Genomic DNA, 24,828 nt, shown 5'->3' with positions numbered 1-24,828 from the left:
CAGAATTGAGCAATATACATTTTGTCATATTCTCTCTCCATCCTACAGAAAACATGCCTCAATTTGACACTAACTACAGATCTCAATTGTTAAATGAGCACAGGACAAGCAGCTTATAGGAGCACTGTGGGGACAGTGCTAAAATACTTGTACTTCACACTAAAATCTAAGTGGCCTTGAAAAGAGCTATTCCATCCTGCAGCACTAACGTGTTTCAGCTTGATCAAATAAAAATTAGTAAGAACATCCAGAATTTCTATGAATAGTTAACAGTAACATTTTGATTAATAAACAATCATTGATGTAATTAGAATGAAATTTAACCAAAATAGTTCAAATCATTTCTGGATTTTGAACAAATTAAGCATTGAACATTCATGTGCTTCAAATTTCTGATAGAGAAACTTTCTTATAGAGAGAGAAGCTGAAAGACAGTATTTTCTTGTTAGCTCAACTTTGACTTCAACTACTGATCACAGTTGTGCATTTGCTACTTTTTGTTCAAAGATATGCAGAAATGTTGTGCCATTCAGATGTTGTTTCATATTCCACCTAACAGTGGATGTGTTTTACCAAAAAGTCTGCACCTATCGAAAGAGAAATAATACTATTGTGTAAAATTTCTTAAATGCTGAAAGTTAAAATGAATATAAATAACTAAGACTACTGCAAAGAATACAACTTTAACTTCATTAGCTTGAACTGACATGTTTTGCCATATAAAATCCAGCAATATTAAATAGCTCTACAAACTCTTTCCTGAATATCTCATTGTCACACATCTTCAATTACAGCACATCCTAATTAAATTATTATTAACCATGGCTTGATATAGTTTGCTTACAAAATGTGTTCTAATTAATTGGTACATTATCCTGACATGCAGCAATATAACACACAACTAGTTTATCTCAAAGTGTACTACTAAATGCAATGTACCAGTAGCATAAATTGGATGCTTTCCCTCCACCAAACAATAGTGCTAAACATGCCCAACACTCCAATTTAACAGTCACTACTTAGAAGTATTATCTTGTTTGCTGAATAGAATACTTTGTCTAGCCAGATAATGTACCTAATCAGGCAGAAACAATATTGCAGAATTATCATGCCACTACAATCAAACAACATTTATTCACAGTAAACTTCCCATGCTGCCAACTCAAAGCTATGGAGATGCAGGAAAAGGCACATGTTTAATGACTTTTAAAACAACACAAAAGTAAAAGTTGCAAATGTTTACTGTAAGATAAAATACTACTCTATTACATGTTTTCAGTTTGTACTAATAAAACACAGAAAAGCAGGTTCTTTCTTCAAAGTTGTTTTAATTCAATTTTCCAAAGCATTCTAAGAAAGGAGGATAAAACATTTATTTATTTATTGACATACAGCATGGAATAGGCCCTTCCAGCTGTTTCAGCCAACCACCCAGCAATCTGCCGATTCAATCCTAGCCTAACCATGGGTCAATTTACAATGATCAATTAACATACCAGCCAGTAGGTCTTTAAACTGAGGGAGGAAACCAGAGCACCCGGAGGAAACCCACGCGGTCACAGGGAAAATGTACAAACTCCTTCCAGCTTCAGTGGGAATTGAACTTGCGTCACCTGCACTGTAAAGCTTTGTGCTGACCACTACCTACCATGCCGCCCTCTTGAAATTGAATATTCCTATTGTTACATTCTTCATTTGACTAGAACTCATGTAAACAGAGTTAGTTCATTGAAAGGTCTTCTAAAGTAAAGAAAGATCAATAAAAATCCACTCATAAATGATTAATAAATTGGAACCCAAATGAACTGGACTAGTTTTGTCATCCTTTGTGTACTAAGCACCTCATGCTAAAAATTCAAGGTTGTTGTGAGGTGCAGCCAATCTATACAAGTCTAAATCCTCACAAAAAAGGGTGATAAGAAGCAACATTATCCCTCCTACTGATAAAACCAAGGAGGCAGCCAGCACAAACCAAGGAGGCTAGATAGAAGCAAGTCCAAACAAATCCTTCCTAAAAAGAATTCATAATTACAACACAAATAGTGACTTAAATACAAGGACCAAATCAACATGGACAGCACAAATTCATTCTGTCACAAAGCCGAGCTGCTCTAGTAATTTAAACACTTTTAATCGCAATAGACAAAAGAAATTCCTTAGTCACGCATTTTAAGAAGGTAATCAAATTAGTAGCTTAAAAAAAACTTTGCAGTATAGCACTGGTAGGATCAATCAAACTTGTTATTAATTAATCCTTATTCAATGAGCTGGAAAATATATTAATGGCACAAGGAAAGCTTGTACCTTTGTACAACTTTTCACAGCCTTGAGATGTTATAATCAGTGAGGTACAAATTAATTTTTCTTAAATCTAAAAAGACAATTTTACTCTTAGTTTCAGTATGACATTGAAAACAACCACTTAGCCCAGTGAGTCTGTACCAGCTCTCAGAGCAATCCCATTTACACTTAATCTCTAATTTATGCTAATAACACCCTTTCTTCCTCCTATTCTATTACTCCCAATTCCAGTCACACTGCCATTTTCTAATTCTCTCCCCACTATACATTTCCCTTTACTCCAATCCATTTGCCACTTCTTTGCCCATTCTCCAAAACTACCCAAATCCTTCTGGAACCTTCCTGCTTCTTCAGTACTACATGCCCCTCTACCTGCCTTTGTATCATACAGTCACAGATCTACAAACTTAGCCACAAAGCCATCAACTCGATCATCCAGTTATTAGCATATAACGAGAAAATTAGCAGCGGACACACACCGACTCTTCCGGAACACAACCAATCAGGAAGGGCTACTTTCATTCCCATTCTTTGCCTGTCAGACAACATTCTATCCATTTCTATTCAGTCTATCAATTCCCTATTCAGTCCTGCTGAAGGGTCTCAGCCTGAAACATCGACTGTTTCCTCTTTTCCATAGACGCTGCCTGGCCTGCTGAGTTCCTCCAGCATTTTGTGTGTATTACTTTGATTTCCAGCATCTGCAGATTTTCTCTTGTTTTAATATTCCATTCATGATAGGACCATTTCTGTAGTATCATGAGCTCCTATCCTGCTTAGCACTTTTAGGTGTGGCACCTTGGCAATAATAAACAACACCAGCAACACTTATAAATATGCTAGATCATAAACACAAGAGATTCTGCAGATGCTGGAAATCCAGAGTGACACACACAAAATGCAGGAAGAACTCACCAAGTTATTCAGCTTCTATGGAGAGGAATAAACAGTCAATGTTTTGGGCCAAGACCCTTCATCAGGATAGAAAGGGAAGGGGGATGAAGCTAAATGGAAAGGTAGGTGGAAGAAACCAGATTAATCTTCGTTTTGATCATTTGGTAGCAATTCAGCTATTAATTATTCAGCAATTCAAATAATGAAAGCTGAAATATATTTCCTTGGGAAACTTCTTTCAATTAAATTTTGCTTTTTAGATGCTGCACACATTCAACTAGGCATAGCTCAAACACCATCTATAAATTTGCTAATGATACAACCATTGTTGGTAGAATCTCAGATGGAGACAAGATGGTGTACAGGAGTGAGATATGCCAACTAGTGGAATGGTGTCACAGCAACAACCTTGCACTCAACGTCAGGAAGACGAAAGAGCGGATTGTGGACTTTAGTAAGGTTAAGACGAAGGAACACATACCAATCCTCATAGAGGGATCAGAGGTGGAGAGAGTGAGCAGTTTCAAGTTCCTGGGTGTCAAGATCGCTGAGGACTTAACCTGGTCCCAACATATCGATGTAGGTATAAAGAAGACAAGACAGCGACTATACTTCATTAGGAGTTTGAAGAGATTTGGTATGTCAACAAATACACTCAAAAACTTCTATAGATACACCGTGGAGAGCATTCTGACAGGCTGCATCACTGTCTGGCATAGAAGGGCTACTGCACAGGACCGAAAGAAGTTGCAGAGGATTGTAAATCTAGTCAGCTCCATCTTGGGTACTAGCCTACAAAGTACCCAGGACACTTTCAGGGAGTGGTGTCTCAGAAAGGCAGTGTCCATTAAGGACCTCCCGTGAACACTACCTCACTTTTTATATACATATATACTATTTCTGTTTTTTTACACCATTTTTGATCTATTCAATACAATTCAATATGCACCACTTAACATCCATTCAGATAACATCCGATCACATATACATCCGTAGTCCCGATCGGAGAACGTGACGTAGCGGACGCAACCAATCTCATGTATCACGCGTCTCTTGAGTGTAGCAGCATTATCTCTCTGTTTAATTTTCTTTTGAAAATATTACCGTAAAGTGCATCATGGCTTCCAAACACAGCAAAACCACTCCTAGTGATAGCAGCAGCAAGAGGTAAAGGAAAAGTATTGATTTGGAAGTGAAACAAAAGGCTATTAAGCAATATGAAGGTGGAAAACCAGTGAATGCTATTGCTCGAAGATGCGACAGGGACCTATATCGAATATGGAGAAATTGCTAACGACATGGATTGAGGACCAAACACAAAACAGAATCCTCCTCAGCATGTTGACAATCACTGCTAAGGCACGGAGCTTGTTCCAAATGCTTAAAGAAAAAGCAGGACCAGACTATGATATCGAGTTTAGTGCTACTCCATGTGGGTTTGCTAAGTATATAATATGGTGTTTGCACAACATCCAAATCACAAACCGCCCGATTTCACAGAACGTATCGTGGACATTAAGCGACACATATACGTATATTGTAATTTATTTCTTATTTATTACATTATTTATTTATTTTCTTCTTCTATATCATGTATTGCACTGAACTGCTGCTGCTACATTAACCAATTTCACGATACATGTCAGTGATAATAAACCTGATTGTGATAAAATAACAAGACCACAAAGTAATTGATTTATAACATACCTGCCAACTATTCTCTGCTGAAACTCCACGTTGCACACGAATGATGTATTCCTATAGAAATAAATGCAGATATACCAATTAGAACAAGATAAAAGTAAAGTAATCCAAAAGCAAAAACTGTTGGAAATCTTAAATAAAAGCAAAATGCTCATGAAGGATCGCTCTCCAGAAAAAGTAAACTTTGTTGCTCCATTCATGAATGCTGTTAGACCTGCTAAATATCTGCAGCACTTCATTTAAAATTAGGTCAGCTCATTTTACATCAACACCATACTGTAACCTGACATTTGAGATTCGTGTATTGTACGGTAAACAAAATTTTGGTTGTCTGCTTTGAATTATTTTCAAGTCACCTGGTAGCATGGTGTCACAACAACCACCTTCCACTCAACATTAGCAAGACCAAGGAATTGATTGTGGACTTCAGGAAGGGAAAGTCAGGAGAACACACACCAGCCCTCAAGGGGTCAACAGTGGAAAGGGTGACCAGCTTGAAGTTCTTAAGTGTCAACATCTCTGAGAATCTATCCAGGGCCCAGCATACAATTTTGAAGAAGGCACATCAGCGGCTACATTTCATGAGAGGTTGGAGATTTGGTACAGCACCAAAGGCTCTCACAAATTTCTTCAGATGTACTGTGGAGAGCATTCTGACTAGCTGCATCACCCCCTGGTATGGAGGCTCCAATTCACAAGATTGGAAGTGGCTGCAGAGGGTTTTAAACTCAGCCAGCTCCATCACAAACACACAACTTCCCACTATCTTCAAAAGGCGAAACCCCAAAAAGGCGGCATCCATCAAGGACCCTCACCATCAAGAACATGCCCTCTTCTCATTACTACCATCAGAGAAGAGGTACAAGAACCTGAAGATACATACTCAAGGTCTTAGGAACAGCTTCTCCCCTGTCATCAGATTTCTGAATGGTCCATGAACACATGAAGAATATCCTACAGTTCCTCTCTTTCACTTTTTTATTGTAACTTACAGTAACTTATTATGCCTTGAACTGTACTGCTGTCTCAAAGGAACAAATTTCTCAACATATGTCCATGATAATAAAGCTGATTCTGATTGTTAAAGGGACTATCTGGTGTAATACCTAGTCATTTGGACTGGAAGGTGCCAGGTTCAAAAGGGAATGGAGAAAACTATAAATCAATGAAATTTCCTCTCCAATTGCCATCAGCAGGTGTGGTACTGCCCAACCATGGAAAGGATACAACAACTACATTGCAGATACTTCAGTCCAATTTCAGCACCACCAATCTTCTGCTGAAGCAACACAGGTAAGCATTATTGGCAAAAAAAAAGGAAACAGAAAAGATGGGAGCTGTACAATGCCAGACACACTCCTGTTCCAGGAATCTGGGAGCAGAAAGGTTAATACTGACCTGTTAATTATGCAGGAGTATGCTCACTAACAACTTATATCTGATCAGGAGGCAACAAACGCCATTTCTCCAGCAAGACTATTCAGCTCCATGGACTCAACGTTATCATGAAGAGTCATAAAGCACATATCTTAAATAGATATAATGCACAAAAGCATGATGCTTCAGTCAATACATATGCCAACTGCTAGAGGACCATTGGCTGATCGTACTTCCACAATTCCTACTGCTGCTGGAAACTTCATGGTAGGTTGTTCAGCAACCTCAACTGCACGGTCGATGCAGCTTGTCAATCTGGCAGTTGACAGCAATTTGAACACACCTTCCCGATTCTAAAGTAGCCCGGTTTTAAAGATGCATTTTATATGATCATTATGGATGGTCAAACCATAATACTGTATATCGAATAAACTCAGTAATCATTGTTGGCCAAGTATTAATGCAAGTCAAAATCCACAGAGTCCAGCAGCCTTGCTGAAGTTTTCCTGCTTTAAGTCAGAAATGACAGCGAATTCAAGACCCTCTTGATTTTAACAAGGATGCTAAATCTGCAGCTTATGAAAGAAAAGTAATTTTTTTAAAATTGCTTTGCTATCTGTAGGTATCTCATAATTTATATTTTTGATTAGAACACAAAACAGTGCGGTAGAGGGCTTTCTCCACGATCAATCAAACCCTTCACTTCCACATATTGTTGCAAGAAAAAGCTCGTGAACCCTTTTCAGTTACCTGGTTTTCTGTTTTAATTACTCAAAAAATGTGGTCTGATATTTATCGTCATCACAATAATAGATGAACAGAATCTGCCAGAACTAATAACACCCAAACAACTGTACTTCTCATACTGAGTATACCATTTAAACAATCACTATCTAGATTCAAAAAAATTATGAAACCTCTGGGGTAAAGCCTTACAAAAGTTATTTGGAGACAGGTGTTCCAATCAATGAGATGAGATTGTAAGAGTGGGTTGTAGAAATACCCTGCTGTATATAAAAAAAACACAAGACCTCAAGAAGGATCACACCTTGATTAAAATAATTTTAGAGGACCTTCGAAGAATTTTATAGATGCAAAAAGCTGGAAAAAGCTACAAAAGTATTTCTAAAGACCCGAGTATTCATCAGTCCACAATAAGACAAATAGTCTAGCAATGGAGGAAATTCAGTACTGTTGCTACTCTCCCTAGGAGTGTGTCCTGCAAAGATCACATCAAGAGCACAATGTGGAATGCTGAAGGAAGTGATAAAGAACTCAAGGGTAACAGCAAAAGACCTGCAGAAATCTCAAGAACTTGATAAAGTCTCTGTTCATGTGTCCACTGTAGGAAAAACACTAAACAAGAATGGTGTTCACGGAAGGCCACACCAGAGGAAACCACTACTCGCCAAAAAAACATACTGCATGTCTCAAGTTTGCAAAAGACCACCTGGATGTTCCATTACGCTTCGGGGACAATATTCTGTGGACAGATGGGCCTAAAGATGAACTTTTTGGTGGAAATGCACATTGCTATGCTTGGAGGAGAAAATGGGCACTTGCACACCAACAACAAAAACCTCATCCCAACAGTGAAGGTCATCATGGTTTGGGGCTGTTTTGTTGCCTCAGGGCCTGGACAGCTTGCGATTTTTGAGAGAACAATGAATACAAAATTGTATCAAGACATTTTATAGAAAAATGTCAGGGTAGTGGTCCATCACCTGAAGCTTAATAAAAGTTGGATGATGCAAGATGACAAAGGTCCGAAACACGAGTAAGTCGACAACAGAATGGTTTAAAAAGAAGAAAATTCATGTTTTGCAATGGCCAAGTCAAGAGTCCAGACCTTAACCCAATTGAGATGCTGTGACATGACCTGATGAGGGCTGTTCATGAAAGGTATCCCAGAAATATAAGGACATAAGACACGGGAGCAAAATTAGGCAATTTGGCCCATCAAGTTTGCTCCACCATTTCATCATGGCTGATACATTTTTCCTCTCAGCCCTAATCTCCTGCCTTCTCCCCATATCCCTTCATGCCCTGGACAATCAAGAATCGATCAGCCTCTGCCTTAAATGTACATACAGACTTGGCCTTTACAGCTGTCTCTGGCTCCCCATCTCTGTTCTAAAAGGAAGCACCTCTATTCTGAGTCTGTGTCCTCTGGTCTTAGACCTTCCCACTATACAGAACGTTCTCTCCACATCCACTCTATCAAGCCCTTTCACCATTCAACAGGTTTCAATGAGGTCACCCCTCATTCTTCAGAATTCCAGTGAATAAAGGCCCAGAGGCATCAAACACTCTTCACATGACTAGCTGTTCAAACCTGGACTCATTTTTATGAATTTCCTTTGAACATTCGCTAATTTTAGCACATCCTTTCCGCTCCTTTCCCCAAACTGCTTAAGATACTCCAAGTGACGCCTCACCAGTACTTTATAAATTACATCCTGTTTTTACATTCTAGTCCTCTTGAAATGAATGCTAACATCACATTTTCCTTCCTCACCACAGACTCAATCTGCAAATTAACCTTTAGGGAATCCTGCACAAGCACTCCCAAGACCCTCTGCGCCTCAGTGCTTTGTATTTTCTCTCCATCTAGAAAATTAGACAACACTTTCATTTTTTCCTACCAAAATGCATCACTATACAATTCCCGACACAACTCAACTAAGGGGTCTTTTACTTTCAGCTCTCTAATTATCTCCTGATCATTGCACAACATCCAATCCAGAATAGCTGATCCCCTAGTGGTCTCCACCACAAGCTGCTCTAAAAAGTCCTCTCGTAGGCATTCTAGAATTTCCCCCTCTTAGAATCAAGCACCAACCTGATTTTCCCCATTCTACCTGCAAATTGAAATCCCTCCATGGCTATTCTATCGCCCCCACAGAACCTTGTCTCTGATCCTCTGACTCGGGAATCTTCCATCAACACTGCAGTTCTCTTCCCCTCTGGTTTTCTGAGCCTCAGCACCAGACTCACTGTCAGAGACCCAGTCACTGTGGTTCCCCTGGTAGATCGTCCACCTCAATAGTATCTAAAGTTGTATACTTATTATTGAGGGGAATGGCCACAGGTGTATTCTACACTGGTTATGTAATTCCCCTCCTTCTCCTGACAGTCACCCGGTTACCTGTACCCTGAAATCTAGGGGTAACTAGCTCCTGTCCATCACCTGCTCATTCTTCCGTATGAGCTGAAGGTCATCGAGCTGCAGCTCCAGTTCCTTAATACGTTCTCTCAGGAGCTGCAACTTGGTGCACCTGGTGTAGATGTGTTTATCTGGGAGACCTCTAGTCTCCCAGACTTCCCACATCCTGCACACAGTACAAAACACTGTCCCTGGAGCCATGCTTACTAATCTACTATGCCTTAACTGATGAGAAATAAACAAATAAGGACAGAGAGAGAAATTAACTTATGAGACAATGTATCTCAACCAAACCTAATCTTGCCCGTCTTGCCCTCTAAACACCTGCACATTCCAAATGAACGGTGCACCGCTTGCACTTGATTTATTGGCCCTTTCTAATCAATCCCTCTTGCAGATTGGTCACTCCTCAACTCAGAGAACTGCGGTGAAATTCTGCCTTTGAAATCTCGATATCCCTCCTGATTAAAAGGTAGTTTATCTTACACAGCCCTGCCTGACATGGGTTGTCCAACTCAGAGAAAACTGGCACAAAGCTCTGCTTTTAAGTCTTGAACTGAAACAGTTTCGTACAGAGTATGGTCTAAAGTTCCTCCCCGCCATTGTGCAAGTCTGATCAGCAGGTACAGGAAAGGTTTGGTAGAGGTTATTGTTCCTAAATGAGGTTATACCAGTTGTAAAATATAAGGGTTCACATATTTTTTCCAGCCTCAACTGTGAATGATTAAATGACACGGTCAATAAAGGCATGAAGAGTACAATTGTCTGTGTGTTACTAGTTTAGGCAGATTGTATTTGTTTATTGTTGTGACTTAAATGGAAGATCAGACCACATGAGTAGTTAATACAGAAAAGTAGATTATCGCAAAAAGTTCACGAGCTTTTTCTTGCAACTGTAGCTCTCCATTTTTTTCTTTCACCCATGAGCCTAAGAGTCTCTTAAATGCCCCTAATGTATCTGCCACTACCACTATCTCCCAGCAACGTAATCCATGCATTTATGACTCTGTGTAAAAGTACCTGCTTCTGATATCACCCCACCAGCTATACCTTCCTCCAATCATCTTAAAAATATGTCCTTTCGTATTAGCCATTGCCACCCTGGGAAAAAGACACTGGCTGTCTACTTTACCCAAGCCTCTTTTAATTTTGTACACTTCTATCAGATCTCCCCTCCTTCTGCACAGACAAAAACCCTCGCTCATCCAACTTTTCCTCATCAAACCGATTCTCTAATCAGTCAGCAGCTTGACAAATCTCCTCTGCACTCTCTCGAAAGCTTCCACATCCTTCCTGAAATAAGGTGATCAGAATTGAACACAACACTCCAAGTGTGGTCTAATCAAAATTTTATAGAGTTGCAACATTACCTTGTGGCTCTTACACTTCATCTATCAAAGGCCAACAGACCATATGCCTTTTTAACCACCCATCCTATCAATTTGAGGGTTGAGGGTTCTATGGACTTCAAGATCCACCAGCTCCCCCACACAGCTGAATCCTGCCAGTAACTTCGTACTCAGCCTTTAAGTTTGAACTTCCAAAGTGTATCACTTCATACTTTCTTTGCATTGAACTACATCTGCCACCTTCAGTCCATCTCTGCACCCTCCAATGGTCCAATGCAACTTACAACCTTCTACACTATACACAACACCACCAACCTACCTTCATGTCATCTGCAACTTACCAACCCAATTAATTTCACTTCTATGAATTATTTGCTTCAAATGCCATGTATTAAAAACTAATAAAGTGACTTACACAAATCACAATTGATAAAGTACAGTCAGTATTGTTTCAAGCATGGGAAGGCCAACAATAGTCCAGTCATGATATGGTTCTTGTTACTGGACTAAATGGACAAGTGTTGGCATGCAGTCACACAGCCAGTGATTCCATGCAATAGGTAAAAGACACAGATGTTGAGAAAATGAAGTACTGCAGATACGTTAAATGAACAATGGAGAGCAAAAATATGTAACAGGAATTCATTCAATATAGAATCACCAAACCTTCCACTTAAAGCAGATTTACATTAGGGAACCAAGGTATTCCCAGACACCTCCAGATCTGCTGTCATCCTACAAAGAAACCAAATCTGCCTGATGCAGCTGAGAAACATGCACATTCCAACGTAGAGTAACAACAACTGAAAAGACGAAGTTTCCTTTTAAAGCTTTACTAACTCAATAAGACAAAAATTTTGTGCCCATGAGGAGTTTTATAATCAATTCATAGAAAGAGTACAAATAATACATAGAAATGAAATATGCTTTACCTCTTGGTTAAAAGTCAGCTATTTTTTCCAGTCACTTCCTTTCCAACACTTGTACTTGAAAACAGTAATGATTTTCTAAATGACTGTGATACACCAAATAAATAATACAAGTTTTAACAAGTTAGGACCCAGAAGTAACCAGAATTGGAGTAAGAAAAGACACTTGAATAAGTACATGGATAAGGGAGGCTTAGACCATAAAACACTGGAACCTAATTAGAGCATTTGGCCCATTAAATCTGCTCCTACATTTGATTATGGCTCATCCATTTTCCTCTCAACCCCATTCTCCCGCCCTCTCCACATAAACTTTCGCACCATGACTTATCAACAATCTGTCAATCTCCCCCTTAAATACACTCAATGACCTGGCCTCCAGAGCTGCACATGGCAACAAATTCCAGATTCACCACACTCTGGCTAAAGAAATTCCTCATCTTTGTTCTGTTCTGAAGTTGTCCCTCTGGTCCTCCACTCCCCGACTAAAGGAAACATCCTCTCCAAATCCGCTCTATCTAGGTCTTTCAACATTCGGTAGGTTTCAATGAGATTTCCCTTCATTCTTCTAAATTCAGCAAGTACAGGCCCAGAGCCATCAAACACTCCTCATATAATAAGTCTTTCAATCCCAGAATCATTCTCATGAATTTCCTTTGAACTCTAACATCAGTACATCCTTTCTTAGACAAGGGGTCCAAAACTGTTCACAATTCTCCATTCACATTTCACATTGGTGAGGCCTCACCAATGTCTTATAAAGCCTTAGCATTACATCCTTATTTCTATATTCTAGTCCTTGGCTTAGAGCAGGGGTTCCCAACCTTTTTTATACCATGGACCCCTACTATTAACTGAGGGGTCTGTGGAGCCCTAGCTTAGAAGGAAATAGGCCAAAAACTGACAAATAGGACACCACAATCAGCATGGATGAGTTGGGCCGAACAGCCTGATTCCATGTTGTTTTACTCTATGACTCTAAAAACAAAAGCTAATTTCTCACCTATGACTCCAGCCACATTACTGTCAAATAATTTATTAAAAACTTAGGACAACAACATATTAAAAATAGTGTTCATTAATAGGATGCTGATAGACAAGAGACCTGTTGAAAAAAGCTAACAGCTTTGGGACCTGTAAAAAAAAAACCTACTTCTAAATACTTGTTGGAATTAAACTAAATTCCAAAGGAATTCACAGTCAGATATCTAATCTTCATGAAAGCTTCTGTAATTCTAAGGTCAAGCAATTAAAATTTATAATTTCATACTAGAATCACAGTAGAGGACGTTTCATGTATGAGGCACAGGTTCCTGCCTACAACTTGGTAAGGTGACAGACTCAGAGTGGTCTACACAGCCTGAGAAATTCAGCTGCCAACTCACCCACATATCCGCATGGTTACCTCATGAGCAACGTCAACAGCAATCTTAAAGAAAACCTGCTGACCACCCTGCTTGTGACATAGATGACAAAATCAGCAGGGAAAAATTTTAGGATTTTTTTAAAAACTTGTCACACTTGTACACACTTATAATGTTTGCAGTTAAGCAGAAACAAACATTTGGAAGGGAATTTATCACATAAATTTGAATTTTGCTGACCACAGAATATTTTCCCCACAGATTTAAACAGAAGAAAAATATTAAATGATGCTGCTGGAGTAATCAATAACTAAATGGGTGTTTTTAGTTTTGTTTTTACTGAGATACGAATCTTACTTTCGTTTCTACATGTTCTCTTGAAAGTGAAAGGAAATCCAGTATGTACCATTAATGACTGGTCTACTCTTGGCTTCGAGGAAGCTGTTCCCACCTTTTGATTATGTCACTAAGTGGTACATGCTTACCTGAATGAGAGTTGAAGAATGAGAGGAACTCTTGCCAAATTCTCACAAGAATGAGTCAGGCTGAAAGGCTGTGAACTGCACTCAGTGCAATGAGGAAGGGAGGTGCCAATGAGCCATTAGCAAAGGAATTCAGTATGGTCAGCAATGTCAAAGGCTGTAAAGAGGTCAACTGAATTAAGATCAACAGTGCTACTCACTCAAAGGATGTTATTTGTAACTTTGATTAGGACAGTTCTGGCTTTGTTGCAGAGGCAGAAAACTGATTAGAGAAACTTAAAACATAAATTCCAAGCCAAAAATGGAATTCCAAATTATTAGTGTACTTAAAAGTTATAAGTATAATTATTATGTATATTCCAGCACCTCAATCTCAGCAACTTCCACATTCTCCAAAGGGATTCTACACCAAATATATCATTACCTCCCCTATCCCACACTCCGCAGAGATCACTTCCTCCGAGATTCCCTTATCCATTCATCCCTCTCCACTAATCTCCCTCCTAGCACTTATCCCTGCAAGCAGCCAAAGTGATACACCAGCCCATACACCTCCTCCATCACCTCCATTCAGGGCCCAAAACAGTCTTTCCAGATGAGGCACACTCCACCTGCCAATCTCATCTATTGTATGCAGAGCTCCCGATGCAGCCTCCTCTACATCAGTGAGACCCGTCGTAAACTGGGGGACCGCTTTATTGAAAACCTTCACTCCATCCGCCAAAAGTTGAAAAGCCAGTCATTTTAATTCCCATTCGCATTTCCTTTCTGACATGTTGGCGACTCACAGGATGGAGGAGCAACACCTCATTCTGTCTAGGTAGCCTACAACCTGATGGCATGAACATTGATTTCTCTTTCCAGTTAAAAAAATAATCCCTCCCCTTTCCCTCTTCTATTCCCCACTCCAGCCTCTTTCCTCCTCTCGTCACCTATCTATCACATTCCCCGATGCCCCTATCACATTCCCTTTCATCTACGGTCCATTCTCCTCTCTTATCCTACCCACCTGAGTTCACCTCTCACCTTCTCCTCACCTATCACATCCCCCGATGCCCCTATCACATTCCCTTTCTCCCAGGGTCCATTCTCCTCTCTTATCCTACCCACCCGAGTTCACCTCTCACCTTTTCGCTCCCCTCCTTCCACTCCTCCAACCTTTTTTTCTCTCATCCCGCTTTCCCCCTTTCCTTTCCAGTCGTGAGGAAGGGTCGCGACCCGAAACGTCGTCTGCTTATTCATTGTCATAGACGCTGCCTGACCTGCTAAGTTCTTCCAGCTTTTTGTGCGTGCTGCTCTGGGTTTCCAGCATCCGCAGGATTCCTTGCGTATATAAATGCATATTAAAAGTTTACGTTGCTCATGCTTAACCAAAATCATGGACGATTGCTAGCGGAATTACTTTGACCACTCCAGCAGCTTTTAGGTAATGAGAAAAATATATAACAGTAAACACATATGTGCCAACAGAATTAGCTCCCAGCAGGTAAAGGAACGAACGCCGTGGGCTAAATTGCGAAATGTCTGTCGTGAGCCCTTTGAGGAGATACAGAGTCACCAACCCGAGGATCGGTGCAGCAGACTCTGTTTGCCATTCGTGCACTGACGTTCATCAATGATTGAACGACTCCGACTTGGCCAGCGGCTACCCGCTCCCTGCCTCGCAGGGCTGACGGCTGACCGGTCGCCAGCCCCTACCAATCCCCGGCCGGCCGGGGCCGCGGCGGCCTACAGCCGGCCTCCCCCGCACTCACCGTGTGGGACTGAAGGCTCTGGCTGGCCTCGATCACGCACACCAGCGGCACCGTGTCGTCCAGCAGCACCTTACCCGGGCTCTTCTTTTCCATCAGCGCCATTACACTGGCCAGTCGGGCGCTCACCGAGCATGTGAGGAGACGCGGTCGCCGCCTGACGGGAACTCGAGGCAGCCCGGCACCGCCGGGTCCTACAGTCCGTCGGCGAACTCTCCGCCCAGAATGGCGCCGCAGCTCCTGCCTGATCACCTGAGCCAAGGGAATTCTCTGCTCAGGAGTAACCGGGAAGTTACCAGTTCACCTTAAAGATATTCTCGTTTACTCCGTATACACAACCAGAAATCAGAAGCGCAATTGGAATCAAAGTAGGGAATTCATGCCATGCAATCCTTTAATAATATCAGTTAACGCAATATTAAGGTATTCCATGATAGTTCATAAATATTTCTTTCTATGCTTGGGAAATAGTTAAATGTGCCTTACACTAATATAATAAAAATGCATTCAAAGAAATAGAACCTAAGAAGCATTGCGAACGACATTTATTAAATAAATTTAATCTTTTGATAACACTCCAATATTTGTTTTTTTTTGTTTTCCCCATATGTAACTTCGCAATGATAACCAAGCTATGAAAGCAGCCAAATTTGAGGAGGGTATACCATATTTTTTCCCAGTTTATCGGGTCAAAGGCTTTGGTGAAATTGAAAATGATCACAACATACAGTTCTGAAGCTGCCTTTTGCATTTTTAATAAAAATCAGCCATGATCAAAGTATTTGAAGGACTTCTTTCTGTGCTGTATCAGAATTGATGCTCTTTTTTGACAGTTTGCTTAATTTATTTTTAATATATATTGTTTATTGTAATTTATTTTTTTATTATGTATGCAGTGTACTTCTGCCGCAAAACAATAAATTTCACCACATATGCCAGTGACATTAAACCTGATTCTGATTCTCAGAATCAAAATCTTATTTATTATCACTCAACAATTTCTCTCTCGGCTCCACCCGGTACCTGCAAACTCCAGGGGCAGCTATGGGCCTCTGCAATGCTTGACTTTTGGTTGGCTATGTGGAACAGTCCACGCTCTAAGCCTTCCTTAGTAATGCTTCCCATATCTTTCTGCGCTACACTGAGGACTGCTTTGGTGCTGATTTATGCACCCATGCCTAGCTCATCAATTTCATCAGCACGATCTCCAACTTCCACCCTGCCCTTAAATTCACTCGGTCCATTTTTGACACCTCTCTCCATTTTTGACACCTCTCTCCCCTTCCTCAATTCCTTTGCCTCCATCTCTGGAGTCAAAGTGTCTACTAATATCTTTGATAAACCTACCGACTCCCATGGTTATCTTAACTGTAACTCTTCCCATTTTGACTCCTATAAAGATGCCATTCCCTTTTCCCAATTCTTTCTGTTCCCAAGATGAAGTTTTCTTTCCAGTGTATCAGAGATGTCCTCCTTCAAAGAACAGGGTTCCCCTTCCTCCATCATTGATACTTCCCTCATCCGCATCTCCTCCATTTCCCAGAATCTGCCCTCAGCTTATATTCTGGCCGCCTTAACAGGGATAAAGTTCCGCTTGTCCTCAACTGCCACTCTATGATCCAACACATCATTGTCAGCAACTTCTGCCATTTTCAAAGGGACCCTACCACCAAACACATATATATGCCCCCTTCCCCCAACCACTCTCTGCTTTCCACAAGGATTGCTGCCTTCCTGATTCCCTTGTCCATTCATTGCTCCCCACTAATCTCCCTCTTGGCACTTATCTCTGAAAGTGGATGAAGTGCTACACCTGCCCATTTACCTCCTCCCTTGCCTCCATTCGCAACCACGAACAGTCCTTTCAGGTGGGGCATCGCTTCACCTGTAAATCTGCTGGGGTCGTCTATGGTGTCCAGTGCTCCCAATATGGCCTACTCTGTACTGATGATTCCCAATATAGATTAGGGGACTGCTTTGTCAAGCATCTCTGCTCCATCTGCAAAAAGCAGGATGAACAACAAAAGTCCATCCAAAGGTGGACAACCATTTTAGTTTCAATTCCCATTCCAACATGGTGGTCCATGGCCTCCTCTTCTGCCACGATGAGGCCACTCTCCATTTGGAGGAGCAACAGCTCATATTTTGTCGGGGTAGCCGCCATCTTGATGGCATGAACATCAACTTCTCCAACTTCTCCCAGTGGCCACACATTTTAATTCCATGTCCCATTCCCATTCTGATATATCTATCCATGGCCTCCTCTACTGTCAAAATGAATCCAAACTCAGGTTGGAGGAACAACACCTTATATACCAGCTGGGTAGCCTCCAACCTGATGGCATGAACATTGATTTCTCTAACTTCCGTTAATGCCCCTCCTCCCCTTCTTACCCCATCCCTGACAATATTTAGTTGTTTGCCAGTTCTCCATCTCCTGCTGGTGCTTTCCCCCCTCCCCCTTTCTTTCTCCCAAGGCCTCCCGTCCCATGATCCTTTCCCTTCTCCAGCTCTGTATCACTTTTGCCAATCACCTTACCAGCTCTTAGCTTCATCCCTCCCACTCCGGTCTTCTCCTATCATTTCGCATTTCCCTCTCCCCCCACTACTTTCAAATCTCTTACTATCTTTCCTTTCAGATAGTCCTGACGGAGGGTCTCGGCCTGAAATGTCCTTATAGATGTTGCCTGGCCTGCTGTGTTCCACCAGCATTTTGTGTGTTTTGTTTGAATTTCCAGCATCTGCAGATTTCCTCGTGTTTGCTCTCCAACTTCTGGTAATTTTTCCCTCTCCCCCACCCCACTTCTTCAATTTCCCACTCTAACCCCTCTTCTGTATCTTCTCTTCTCCTTACCTGTCCATGCCCTCCTTCTGGTGCCCCTCCTCCTTCCCTTCCTCCCATTGTCCACTCTCTATCAGATTCCTTCTTCTCCAGTCCTTTACCTTTTCCACCTATCACCTCCTATCTTCTTACTTCATTCCTTCATTTCCTCCACTCACCTGGTTTCACCTATCACCTTCTGGCTTGTCCTCCTTCCCCTCCCCCCACACTCTTTAATTTTAGAAAAAGCAGTTTTTTCCACAATTAAGTGATTACTTGACAAGTATCAGTCAGGTTTTAGATCAAATCATAGTACAGAAACTGCCGTGGTTAAAGTAGTTAATGATTTATGGTTTAATACCGATGCAGTTTCTCTTAGATTTGAGTGCAGCATTTGATATCATAGATCACAGCATTCTCATAAACTGCCCTAGTCATTGGGTAGGTTTTCGGGCACTGCCTTACATTGGTTTTAATCTTTTAACAGGGAGAAAATTCTTTGTTAACTAAGGTGATTGTGCATCCAAAATTCATGATGCTGTGTTTGATGTGGCACAAGGATTAATTCATGGCCTGTTATTGCCTTCACTTGACATGCACCCATTAGGTCAGACTATTTCAAAACAATGTGAATTACCACATCTATGCAGACAACACACAGCTGTATTTGTCCATTACACCATATGGCCTTGAGGCTCTATACCCTCGGGTCTGTTGACTTACTGGCATTACAGAATGGATGAGTTAAACTAAAACTAATTTCCTTAAACTAAATAAGGAAATAAAGGAATTTTGGTTATTTTAGCAATAAAAAAAATTTAGCAATAAAAAAATGAGAGTCTTGGAAATAAACTGGATTGTCTGGCATTAAAAATCAAGAAAGAAGTAAAGAATTTAGGTATTATTATTGATTCTGAGCTAAATACTAAATCACATATTAACCATATTATCAAGACTGCTTTCTTTCTTTAAGGAATATTTCAAGAGTTTGATTTCTTATAACATCTCAAGATGCAGAAAAATTGATGCACACTTTTATTTTTAGTCAATTAGACTACTGTAATGCACTCTTTTCAGGACTGCTAAGCAAGATGTAAATTGGCTGCAGCTTGTTCAAAATACAGCAGCAAGAACCTTAAACAAAAAATGAAAATCTGAACCACACACAAAAAATGCTGGTGGAACACAGCGGGCCAGGCAGCATCTATAAGGAGAAGCACTGTCCCTTCGTTTGTCCTGACGAAGGGTCTCGGCCCGAAACGTCGACAGTGCTTCTCCTTATAGATGCTGACTGGCCTGCTGTGTTCCACCAGCATTTTGTGTGTGTTGTTAGAACTTCCAGCATCTACAGATTCCCTCATGTTTGCTCAATGAAAATCCGAGCACATTTCACCTGTTTTGGCATCATTTCACTGGCTGCCTGTGCCTTTTAGGGTCAATTTTAAAATACTTTTAATTGTATATTAGGCTCTGAATAATCTAGTCCCTCTGTATATTTGAGTGCCTATCCTCTTATATCCCAAATCATAATCTTAGATCTGCAAATACTGGTTTGCTTAGTGTTCCTAGAACCAAGCATATAAGAATTGGTGATACAGCGTTTTACTCTGATCCACCAAAAGTCTGGAATACAGTACTCTACTGACTGAGATAACCCAGGCTAGTACTGTGGAATGTTTCAAAACACTTCTTAAAAACCTACTTCTTTAATTTGGCCTACTTATAGGATTACTTATTGCCTATTGATGTTGATTACATTTATATAATTTGGTATACAGTATTCAATTACAATTTATTCTATATAATGTTTGTCTCATGATTTTTAACTTTGTCTAATATTTTATGACTATTTTTATTTATATTTACAATCTATGAGAAGCACATTGAGCCTGCATCTAAATGTATGAAAAGAGCTATATAAATAAAGTTATTATTTTTTTATTGTCAGCACAAGCTGATGAAACCTGAACTATGGGCATAGTCAAGCACATTCATTTCTCAATTGCTAAGGACTTTCAGACCATTCTAGTGGTATTGTGGCTTTCTGAAGATTTACATAAATATTGCTGTGTTGGCCTACTTGTTTAAGGCTAATGTGTAGTGACTGTGAGACAATGCCAGTTGTAGATATTACTATTAGGATAATGTATACCCTGTTCATATTCCACAGTCTTTCAATTTTATCTTGTAAAAAAATATTTTTCTGATGTTTTTCTCTGACTGATGTCTATATGTTATGTGTGTTTCGAATGGCTAAGTCTATTAAGTAAGTTGTTCTTGCTTGTTTATCGTGTAATATTATATCTAGATGGTTATTATAGATTGTCCTATCTGTAATAATGGATCAGTCATAATATAATTTGTGGGACTCTGACTCTAAAGCTGGATCAGGCTTGTATTTATTTATGTGAGTGGGGTACTTAATAAGTACTTTGTTTCAATATTTACCAAGGAAGAGGATATGGAGGACTAGGAGATCAGTACTGAGTGGATAAATATGGTAGGGTGTTTAGAGGTCAAGGAGGAAGAAATGTTGGGCCTCCTAATGAGTATTAAAGTGGTTAAGTCCGTCCCAGGGCCTGATTGAAGGAGCAGGAGACAAGATTGCTGGGGCCTTGACCAATATCTTCCCATCCTCTCTAGCCACAGGTGAGATCCCAGAGGACAGGCAAGTGGCTAAAGTTGTACCTCTCTTTAAGAAGGGAAGGCGGCAAAGTTCTGGGAACTGTAGATCAACAAGTCTCACACCATTTGTCGAGGAATTGCCAGAGAAAATTGTTAGGGTAGAATGTATGAGCATTTGGAAACCAATGACCTAATTAGGGAGAGCCAGCATGGCTTTGTGCATGGCAGGTCATGCCTTACCAACCTGAGTTTTCTGACAAGTTGACGAGACAGATTGATGAGGTTAGGGCAGTGGATTTCATCTACGTGGATCTTAGTAAGGTGTTTGACAAAGTCCCTCATGTGAGGCTAATCCAGAAGGTTAAGATGCACAGAGTCCTTGGAGAATTGGCTGTTTGGATTCGGAACGGGCCTGTGTATAAAACACAGAGGGTAGTGAGCAGGGATCTGTGCTGGGACCTCTGCTATTTGTGATGTATTGCTTGTAAATGATCCAGATGAAAATGTAGATGAGTGGGTTAGTAAGTTTGCAGATGATACCAAAATGGGTGGAGTTGTGGATAGTGTAGAAGACTGGCAAATAATACAACGTGATATAGCTCAGTTGCAGATATGGGCAGAGAAATGGCAGATGGAGTTTAACCTAGAAACCCAGATTCTTAACCGTGTTACTGAGCAGAGAGATCTTGCCATCCAAGTTCATAGTTCCTTAAAAGTGGCTACAAAGGTTGATAAGGTGGTTAAAAAGGCTTATGGAATGCTTGCTTTGTTAAGTTGAGGCACTGAGTTCAAAAGTCAAGAGGTTATGTTGCATCTTTATAAAACTCTGGTTAGGCCACATCTGGATTATTGTATACAGTTCTGGTCGCCTCTCTATAGGAAGGATGTTGAGGCTTTGGAGAGGGTTAGCAAGAAGTTTAACAAGATGTTGCCTGGTTTGGAGGACATAGACTATCATGAGAGGCTGGATAAACTTGGGTTGCTTTCTTTGGTGTGGTGGAGGCTGAGGGGAGATCTGATAAAGGCATTATGAAAGGCACAGTTAGAGTAGACATGGAATGTCTTTCCCAGGGTTCAAATATCTAATACCAGGGGCGGAGAGTGGTGGGTACCTGGAGTGCGCTGCCTGGTATGGCAGTAGAGGTAAATATATTAGAGGCTTTTAAGTGATGTTTGGATAGGCACATGGATGTGAGGAAGATGGAGGGATAGAGCATCTTGGTAGGAGGGATTAGTGTTTGGGTGTTTTTGATTTGCTTTTTACTGGCTCAGCACAATATTGTGGGCTGAACAGCCTGTTCCTTTACTGATTTGTTCTACGTTTGGTGTCTTTTATTAGTTTGTAATTTAAAGCAAGATTTTCCCTCGCACTATGACCTATTTTCTTTGCTTGTTGATATCCCATATACAGTACTTTTGTTTCATATTTATCCATCGGTTGTATAGTATCCATTTGGTCTATTTTATATTCTCCTAGCTCTTTTGCACTTTTCTTTCTGTTTAATGCTCTGCAGTTATCTAGTTCCAAGTTCATGTTTATATCTTTTGAAAATAGTTCTATATGAATTCATTGCGTTAGCTTTACTGATGAAGGAACGTATAATTTTAAATTGTCCATGTATAGAAGGTGTGTCAAGCATCATTTGTTTGGTTATTGTTGTTATTCGTTTTTATTTTTTCTCAGCTCAAGTTGGTAAAACCTGAGGTATGGGCATAGTCAAGCACACTCATTTCTCAATTCTTAGGAACTCTATTATTATTATTCTGGCTTATTCCACCTTGCTTTCCAGTCCTAATGAAGGGTCTCAGCCTCATAACACAGAGACAGATATCACACAGTCACTACATGCAGGTATGGTTTTATTCTCCTTTTCAAAGTGTGAATAAAAGGCATTGAACTCATTGGGTGTTAAGCTATATCACTCCACAAGAATGTCAGGTGGACAGAAGAAAAGATTCAAAAATGTTTTCAATTACTCCTCTATGAAATATAATAGTTTTCACACTGACTCCTTGGAAACTCTGGTCCATGACTACCCAAAATGATAAGGGAGCATACAGCATGATATAGAGAGTCTCAAAGCTATATATATGGAGAACACAGAGGCCCTGTGTAAAAACAGGAAGAGCAGATACACCCATACCATCAGCCACACATCCCCCTACAATGGGGCATCCCCGCTTGACGTTCCCTCATTGGCCTCTTGGATTCCACAGAACTGGAGAGGAAGTATGTCATCTCAATCACAAAGGTCTGCCATGAGAAGAAATATATTTAACACCACCATTTCTGTTACTTCTCAATCATATCAGTTCACTCCCAGATCAATCTGCAAGTCACTTGATGTTTAAATATTTCTGATGCCAAATGCTAAATTGATTGTATATATGTATATGAGTGTCAGTGTATCTTTAAGAACTGAAACTGGGGCATGATAGGTTCAGATACAGCTGTAGGTTGACAATTGTCAACAAAGGATATTTTTGGTGATAGTTCTACCTCCGTTATTTGCCTGAGCTAGTAGCAACCCCAAAGGACTTAGACACCACAAGAGTATCAGAGATGCTGTAACTGTGACTATCTTCAAGAAGCTGGGCCTGACTGTCATGTGTACAGAGGAGGCTCATTTCCGTGCTCCACAGTTAAAGTCATTGCCAGTCCTTCCTCGGCCACCTCTTCCAGTATCTAAAAAGCCACTCTTTGATTCTGTCCTTCAAAAGGTACTGTGCACATGATCTTCCATACAACAATCCCAAGAAAATTACAACAAGTTTTGTCGCATGACTGCCTTCAACTTACCGCAGCCTTTATCAGTACTGGCCATTCCTGGGTAATGAAGAGTTTCTATTTTTTCAGACATCTTTAAGTCAATTTTGTCTCTAAGTCAGAAAATACTCAAAACTCATTCAATATTGTAACCAAACCTTCACAATATTTCAATAAATGGTATCAAAAAAGCACATACCACCGATAAGCAAGAACAATTACCAAAAAGTAGAGAGTGAGATCTGGCCTCGTAGGAATGATAGTATGTATGTGTAATGGTCTTTTGAATTTGATAATATTGTGGGAACTCAATTGTATGTATGTGTGTCTATAAAATGGATGTTCATAATGAGGCAAAGGTATCTAACAAGAGAAATTGAAAAACCCTCCTCAGATTCATAGACTTTTGTCTTTATCTTTTGTTTGCACCATGAAGGCAAACAAACTATAGTATATTAGTTATTGTCAATCTTGTGTTCACTTTCCACCACTAAAAAATTGCTGGCATTGATATAAGTGCGTATTATTTAGACTCCACAAGCTTTCTGCCAGATACATCCTTCAATCCTCACCAATAATCAATGTTGAAAATTGCAGCATATTAGGAATAGTGAACATTACCATACACAGCATCTCAGCAAGTAGCAATATCTTGTGAAAAATCACAACCAATAGTCAAAAAATTCTTGATTTGGATTAGTGATTTGCAATCTGCACCCATCAGTATAATTCATTATGAAACAAGAAAACAAAATGAGAAAAAATGCTTAGCTCTTTGAAGCCAGGAACATTTCCACCCAATTTGCCTGGAAGGAGAATAGTCAATGCGTCTTCAAAAGATATTCCATTATAATAATATATTCAGGGTATTTAAATACAGCGGATTATATAAAATTTTTGGAACCACAGATAAGCCACCATTTTAAGAGGTATTTTTCTTATTTGTTCAAATTATCCTTAATTAAAGCAACATAAAGTCAGATAGAATTGGTTTTTGTTTCTGCACAATTTGTAATCGCACAAGGGAACTTATTATGTGATAAGTAACCAAGCAATCATACAGGAGAAAAAAGAAAGTTCTTTTCATTGAAGTGATTTGAAATTGGAGCACACCATTATAGGAAATGATGAAGACAAATCCTGTACATGATTTTGAGAATAAACTAGATGAGCACTTGAGAGAAAAGGGAATTGAAAGATGTACTCAAAGTCTGAGAAAAGGGAACTGGAAGATGTAATCTAAGTCTGCCATGAAACAGGTAATGTGGAAAGAAACTCGTGTGAAGTATGAGCCAACA

The 24,828-nt window shown here is 40.1% G+C and overlaps 1 protein-coding gene across 3 annotated transcripts in view; it reads right to left on the bottom strand.

The window, feature by feature from the left end:
• pxk (PX domain containing serine/threonine kinase) overlaps positions 1-15,916 on the bottom strand; it is a 61,806-nt gene extending 45,890 nt beyond the window's left edge. Inside the window, exons 1-2 of one of the 3 annotated variants that reach the window (XR_009506782.1) lie at positions 15,321-15,585; positions 4,903-4,953 (exon numbers count right to left, since the gene is read on the bottom strand). Coding sequence is in view for 2 of the 3 variants with exons in the window: in XM_059944222.1 (XP_059800205.1) it covers positions 4,903-4,953; positions 15,321-15,422 (153 nt within the window). In the remaining variant the exon portion in view is untranslated. Of the gene's footprint in view, positions 1-4,902; positions 4,954-15,320 lie in introns of all 3 variants that reach the window. The other 2 variants (XM_059944222.1, XM_059944221.1) reach the window with 2 other exon arrangements.
• Between the last annotated feature and the right edge of the window lie 8,912 nt (positions 15,917-24,828).

Source organism: Hypanus sabinus, chromosome 19, assembly GCF_030144855.1.
Source record: "Hypanus sabinus isolate sHypSab1 chromosome 19, sHypSab1.hap1, whole genome shotgun sequence".
NCBI lineage: Eukaryota > Metazoa > Chordata > Chondrichthyes > Myliobatiformes > Dasyatidae > Hypanus > Hypanus sabinus.
This window is presented reverse-complemented; position numbering and strand designations above follow the sequence as displayed.